Genomic DNA, 7455 nt, shown 5'->3' with positions numbered 1-7455 from the left:
GGAGTTGTACTGCTAGTTCTCTTTTATTTATTTTTTTGAAACAGAGGTCTTGCTATGTTGCTCAAGTGGGACTTGAACTTGCTATCTTCCTCTCTCAGCCACTCAAACTAGTAGGATTACAGATGTAACCTACAGCACCTGTCTTTTCTAATCAAATTTTTAAGGATCAGTCAAGGGTATTTAAAAATTGGAAAGAATTGAGTTTTAAGTAATGAATGTAAAGTTATGCTCAAGTTTTATTTTCTTGGTCTTCTAGACTAATAAAATGTTGCTAGTAGAAACAGAGCCCTGTGAATGTTGTCAGTAAGCTATGTGGGGTAATTGAAGTCTGTTGGCTTCGATTCCCAAGATATCTCGTTATGTATATACAAATACTCCAACATTCACTCCCCCTGAAAAGATCAGAAATACAAATGCTTTTGGTCCTAAGCATTTTGAATGAAGGGAACTCAACCTTTACTACTTTCTGAAGGCAGACTGGGATTTGATTTCCTTTCTTTTGTTTGTCATTTGCTTTATTGTTGTATTAAGAACACCCAGTGTGGTGGTGCACACCTGTAATTTCAGCACTTAGGCTGAGGCAGTTAGATTCTGGGTTCAAGTCCTGCATAGGTTATTTGGCAAGATTCTAGGCAGTTTGGCAGAATAAAAAATAAAAAGGGCTGGGATATAATGTAATAGGAAGGCCGTGCGTTCAATCTCCAAAGCCACAAAAACACCCAAGAAAAGGTGCAAGGATGGTTAATTGCTCATGGCAGAGGCATCTGTTTCACAGAGGCAGATATGGTACCTTCCTCTCAAATAACTGGAATTGACTTTACCTTTGTAGTTTCTGATCTATGCTGGGTGCAGTGCATGAGGCTGGGATCCATGCTATTTTGTCAGGAGACTGAGGAAGGAGGATGGAGAGTCTGAGGCTGCTGGCCTGATTGATATTTTTAAAAACCACATTTTTAGAATATCTTTTCTGTTTTCATGTTAGTAAATTGTCAAATGTACACTCTTAAAGTCTTTAATAGTATTTAAGAATTCTTGGAAATAGCTCAGAGGATTAAAGTGCCTGCAAGCGGGCGCAGGGGCCAGGGGTTCGATCCCCGGGTCTGCCATGCTGGCCCCACCCCCGGGGTACACTGAGATAGATGGCAGCTGAGACTGTGCATGGTGGTGCATGCCTGTAATCCCAGCACTTGGGATGCTGTGAACGGGAGAATTACTACAAGTTCAATCTAGTAGTGAGACTGTGGACACCCTGTAGACCCGTCCCTAAAATACAGAAAAAAAACCAAAACCAAAAAAAAATAAAGAAAGAATTCTTGGGCTGGCCAGATAGCTCAGCAGATTAAAGTGCCTGTTTAGGCAGATGCAGGGACTGGGGTTCGATCCCTGGCCTGCCATGCCTGCCCTGCCCCTGGGGACGCTGACATGGCAATTGAGACTTGGTGTGGTGGCGTGCCTGTAATCCCAACTCTTGGGAGGCTGAAAACAGGAGAATCACTACGAGTCTAGTCTGTATAGTGAGACCCTGAAGATCATGTACTAAATTAAAAAAAAAAAAAAAAAATTCTCAGGAGTTACTTGGTCATGGTGGCATGTACTGGTAATCCCAGCACTTTTGGAGATTTAGGCAGGATGATCACAAGTTCCAGCCTGGCTAGGATTGGCATGTGCCACTATGCTGGGTTTACTGTGAGTTTGTAACCTGAGACACTGCAGTAGTAAGGTAACAATTCTTTTTCAAAGGAAGTAAGAAAGTCACTTAATCTAAGCCAAACATGAGTGACTGTGGCCTAAGGGTTTAGTTTCAGGTTACTCTGAATGACATGTTCTGCCAGGGAAGAGGTTCATGAGCTTCTGGTGTCACAGACCAAAGTAAAGTCAGGAAACAGTGTTTATAAAGATATATAGGTAGGGTCTTCAGGTAGGTGGGCTACTACAGGGCAGGAAGTCTCTTCCTTAGGAATCAACTGGTGTCTTTATCAGTAGGGGGAATCTATTTTACAGGATTCAAACATCTTTATCACATTCTCAGCTTTAGCTTGGTGCAGATTACAGGTTTGTCAGGCTTAGCATACATCCTGTGAGTTTTATCTAGCAGTCACGAGGATGTTGAATTAAAAAAATATGATGCATGTTTAAATTTTAAAACTTTTGTTACAATAAAAGACACATTTATTAATCTTCAAAATATATCCATCATTCTTGACACTTTCTAAAGCAGTTTTGGAGTCCTTTTTAATGAGACTCTTTAGTTGCTTTAGCATTGCTGTTTTGATATCCTGAATTCAAAATGTTTGCCTTTTATAGTAATTTTGACCTTGGGGGAGAGCCAAGTATAGTGCCGTAAACAGTGAATAAAGTAGATAATGTTTTACAAGCCTGCTTTTCCATTGGCTGGCACTTGGCAGCAGCACTCACTGTATTTTTATATCACTCATTGTACAGACACAAAATAGGATTTCAGAATTGCAGAAAGTGGCAAGAATGATAGGATAGGTGTGTTTAAAGTGAGGGGGAAGATTTTCAAGGTGATTAATGGCAGTGTATCTTTTACTGTATTTTTTTTTTTTTTTTTTTTTACTGGGGATTGAACTCAGGCCCTTGCGCATGCCAGGCAAGCGCTTATTTTACTGAGCTATCTCCCCGGCCCTGTATTAAATTTTAAGAATTTAATCATTCATCAATATTTTGATCACTCCGTACACAGGTTGATAATATGTGGCTATTAAAGGGGACTAATGGTAACCTAGCGTAAGTAGCCAGGTGTGGTAGCACATGCCTGTAATTCCAGAATTCTGGAAGGCTGCATTAGGAGGATGACAGATTTGTGCCTAGCTTGGACAGTTTAGCAATTTAGTGAGACTATGTCTCTAAATAAAGAATAAAAAGTGACTGGGAAGATAGGTCAATATAAAAGTTCTAGATTCAATCTCCAGTACCACACATATACAAACAAGTGTTGCTTTAAATTCTTTTATAGAGGACTTTTAGAATTAATAGCAATATGTTGTGATTATTTATTATTATTTTACTTTTATTTATTTGTTTATTTTTGGTTTTTTGAGACAAGGTCTCACTGTGTAGCTCAGCCTGGCCTTGAACTTGTAACAGTCCTCCTCCCTCCTGCCTTCCTGTGTGCTGGGACTACAGGCATGCTTCACCACACCCAGAATGGTTAATTTAAAAGAAAAATAAAATGTAGGAACATTGGAAAATTTGATTACAACTTTAGGGTCTATGTGTGCCAAATATTGGACCTTTTTTTTAGTACTACGGATTAAACCTAGGGAACTATATCTCTTTTATTACTTCATTTTGATTCAGGGTCTCACTAAGTTTACCCAGTCCTGCTTTCACCTTAGGATCCTCTTGGTATACCTTCATAAATGGGAATATAGGTGTGCTTGGTCAGACATATTTCATAACTACATTCTGCTTTGCCTTAGGGAACTTTTTGACATTACACCAAAAGATGTTTTATTTCTGGCTTCACCTTTGACCTTTGACCCTTCTGTTGTGGAAATATTCATTGCTTTATCAAGTGGTGCCTCTCTGCTTATTGTACCAACTTCTGTTAAGGTGCTTCCATCAAAACTAGCTCCTGTTCTCTTTACCTGTCACAGAGTGACGGTTCTGCAGGTATGTATTAGAAGCAAATGAAATGTTTTGTCTAACTATTCAGCATTTCAAATGTTTTAGAATATACTGTATATTCTTATAGCTCTTTGTGATGTACTAATGATAATCTAGTTAGATTATCAAAGGCTGGCCTTTCATGTTATTACATGTTTAAGGTGAAAAAATAATTCTTCCTAGAAAATTATGTGCTTTGTGCTTATTATAAAAGCTAGATGAACTTGACTTTCACTCAAATATGTTGAAATATGCTGTTGCAGTGTCTTTTATCATAAATATAAGTATTTTACATTTCTCAGTACGAGTATAAATAAATTATAGTTGAGTAAGAATTTAGATTTTCAAATTTTTACATTAGCAGCCTTACATTGAGCTATGGAAACAGATATTTAAAATATATTTTTAATGTGTATTTGAAAGTATATGATACCCAAGTCTTAAGATACTACATTTTAAATGGCTAAAGAGAAAACAAAATTACATATCTATTATGATATATAGATGTTTTAGCTAAGAGTTTAACTGTTGTGTGCCTCAGGTTTTAGCTGTGGATGGAGGTAACATTTATTTGATATAACAGTAAGAATTAAATGAGATAGTAAAGGATAGCTCCTAGTATGTATTTGTCTCAGTCCATGCAGACTGCTACAACACAATCTCGTAAGCAGAGTAGTTTATCTGCCACAGAATTTTATTTCTCACAGTTCAGGGGTCTAACAAATCTGAGATCAAGGCTCAGCAGGTGTCAGGCACCCTCATTGATTGTGGGCCCCGGTCCCCCCTGGGTGCTCCAGGGTGGAGGAGCAAAGGCTTTCTCTTGGACTGCTTTCACAGAGCATCAATCTCATTCACAAGGCCCTCTCTGGTGACCACATCTCCTACCAAAGGCTCCACTTCCTACTTCAGTTACTTAGGGCATGGTGGTGAACCTCTGGCATATGTACCACAGTGGGCTGTTTGGATCATTGAAAACTCTAAAAGGTTTGCCATCACAGAACTAAGGGTTGAGGGCTCTAGCATATTATTACCTAGTGCAGTGAGATGCAAGAGTGATTATAACTTTCTAATTTTCCAAGACAAATTGAGATTTTTTTTTTTTTTTTTTTTTTTTAGGCAGTGTGGTTTTCATCCTTATAAAAAGTAACCAAATGGGATTTATCCCAGGAGTGTATGTTTGCTTTAGCACCCAAAACCCTACTGATGCTATGTAGAAAATAAAGAATAATGAACAGAAGGCAGGTATTTATATCATTTGTAGCTTTCAGAAAGACTGTCATCAAACTTTTTTTTTTTTTTGTATTTAGGACAGGGTCTACAGGGTCTCATTACGTAGATCAGACTCGTAGTGATTCTCCTGTTTACAGCCTCCCAAGCGCTGGGATTACAGGCATGTGCCATGCCCGGTCTCAATCACAGTCTCAGCATGCCCCGGGGGCAGGCCAGCTGTCATCAGACTGAATAGTAAGGAACTTCTCCAAACTGATAAAGGGCACCCATAAAAAGCTATAGTTTATATCATACTTGATGAAATACTGACTGCTTTTACCCTAACATCAGAACAAGGCAAAGATTTCAAGGATTTTTCCATTTACTACTTCTCTTCCACATTGCTCTGGCATTTTAGTCAGCATGATAAGTGTATGTTTGTCAGCTTTTTGTTACTGTGACAGAATATTTGAGAATAACATTTTGGGGGGTGGGTACTGGGAATCAAACTTGTGTCCTTGTGCTTGCCAGGTAGGCACTGTGTCACTGAGCCATACCCCTGGCCTGAGAATAACAATTTAAAGGAGACATCGTTTATGATGGCTCATTTCAGAGGTTTGAGTCCATGCTCAGTTCCATTGCATGTAGGCCTATATTGAGGTGAAAGACCTTTGGTGAAGGATGCAGTGGAGGAAACTACTCAGCTCATGGCAGCCAGGAAGCATAGAGGCAAAAAGCTGAAAGGAAAGAGCTAGGACAAGAATCAGTCCCCAAGGTCATGCTCCCATGACCTCCTCCTCTAAGTAGGCTGCACCGTCTAAGTCTCCTTCACCTCCCAATAATGCCTTCAGATTATGAATCCATTAATGGATGATGAAATTTGAGGCCCTATGACCCAGGCACTTCCAAAAAACACTCCTCAGTGGAGCCTTTTGCTAGATATTTGAGACCCAAACCATAGCAAGGAAAAAAGAAGGGTGAGGAAAGGAAATTGAAATAAATTAAATTGAAGGAAATAAATTCATATGTGTAGAAGGCTGACCCAATATATAGAAAATCTTACTGGGGAGCAGGGAGAGGAAGGGAATGTCACTGGGACCCAGGTCCTAACACTTAGGTCCTAACCAGGGGCTACTGACACACTGTAATTTTTGTATAGGCCATCAGATAGAGTATAGGTAGAGTTTACTGCAAAATGATAGATTTTCAGAGGAGTAGGCAAAGAGAGCAAGAGAGAGAGTGAAGGTGAGGCATGGAGGTCAGCATGTACTGAATGAGGGCTCAAGTTACATTTATATGATTAATGGGATCTTTCATGGAATGTCCTTTCCTTCCAGGGATAATATACTGTCCCAAAGTTCACATTCCTTAGATTCATTTTAATTAGGTCACTGTTCACAAGGGAAATGGCTGTGTTGACTGCTCAGCCCTGTGTACTCCCTAGGTAGATGTTTTCCAAGTAGTTTGTTTTGTGTCCCTAAGGTTTTCCATCCTTTCATCCATGGTTTGGACTTTGTACTACCCTGGACCTTATAGCATACTCAGGGGAGGTTACCATCTTTTGAGCTAAGGTTTGAAACAAGCTTATGTGGATTTCACTATAACTAATGATTATGAAGATTAAGGAAAAAAATATTACTCTTGTTTTTCAAGTAGCCCTCAGCTGACCCTGTCTCCAGGCCTGCTAATGTCTTGTCTTTCTGCCTAGGAAGACTATTAGAACTAGTAAACACATTTTTAGCAGATTTGGAGGATGTGGGTTCAATATGCAAAACTCAGTTGTGTTTATGTATGAATATAGATGTTTATTCATATGTATATATATATTTTTTTTAAAAGCCTAAAGGTGAAAGTAATTTATTTACATAGTATAGAAATAATAAAATAGAATTAAGTTTAAAGAAAAGCAAGATTTAACCACTGAAAATTATAAAACATTGTTGGTAGAAATTAAAGACTAAAGGGCTGGCTAGATAGCTCAACCAATTAAAGCACCTTCTTAGGCAGACACAGGGGTCAGAGGTTCGATACCCAGCCTGCTGTGCTGGCCCCACCCCTGGGGCATGCTGAGACATTGATTGCTTGGGAAGCTGACAACAGGAGAATCGCTACAAGTCTGATTTTTGTAGTGAGGCCCTGTAGACCTGTAGACCCTGCACTAAATTAAAAAAAAAAGAAAAGAAAAAGAAATTAAAGACTAGGTAAATATACATTGCATTGTTTCTGAATAGGAAGTTTCACATTGTCACAATTGAGGTTCTCAAATTGATTTATAAATTGAACAAAATGCAATCTCTGTCAAAAACCCAATAGAGTTTTAGTAGAAATTGACAGATTGATCCTAAATTTTATATGGAAAAGCACTAGCCATTCCTGATCCATATAATGGATACCATTCTGTAATAAAAAGGAATAAACTGTTGCTATACATAATAACATAGATGAATTCTAAAATGTGTTGACTATGAAATATATGAAACAAGCCAAACCGGAAGAGACTTATATGAGCTGGGGGTGGTTGTGCATGACTAAAACCCAGCATTTGGAAGGCTGAGGCAAGAGGCTCTCTGTGTTTGAGGCCAGCCTGGGCTACATAGTAGACCTTGGCTCAAAAAA

The 7455-nt window shown here is 38.8% G+C and overlaps 1 protein-coding gene across 7 annotated transcripts in view; it reads left to right on the top strand.

Annotated features, from left to right (window-relative positions):
• Aasdh (aminoadipate-semialdehyde dehydrogenase) overlaps nucleotides 1-7455 on the top strand; it is a 41636-nt gene that overhangs the window by 16713 nt on the left and 17468 nt on the right. For 6 of the 7 annotated variants that reach the window (XM_023711132.1, XM_023711133.1, XM_023711131.1 and 3 more), the window contains one exon: nucleotides 3444-3636. In XM_023711132.1, coding sequence (XP_023566900.1) covers nucleotides 3444-3636 — 193 coding nt within the window. The remainder of the gene's footprint in view (nucleotides 1-3443; nucleotides 3637-7455) is intronic. The other variant, XM_023711135.1, reaches the window with a different exon arrangement.

Source organism: Octodon degus, unplaced genomic scaffold (assembly GCF_000260255.1).
Source record: "Octodon degus isolate 3935 unplaced genomic scaffold, OctDeg1.0 scaffold00019, whole genome shotgun sequence".
NCBI classification, from domain to species: domain Eukaryota; kingdom Metazoa; phylum Chordata; class Mammalia; order Rodentia; family Octodontidae; genus Octodon; species Octodon degus.
This window is presented reverse-complemented; position numbering and strand designations above follow the sequence as displayed.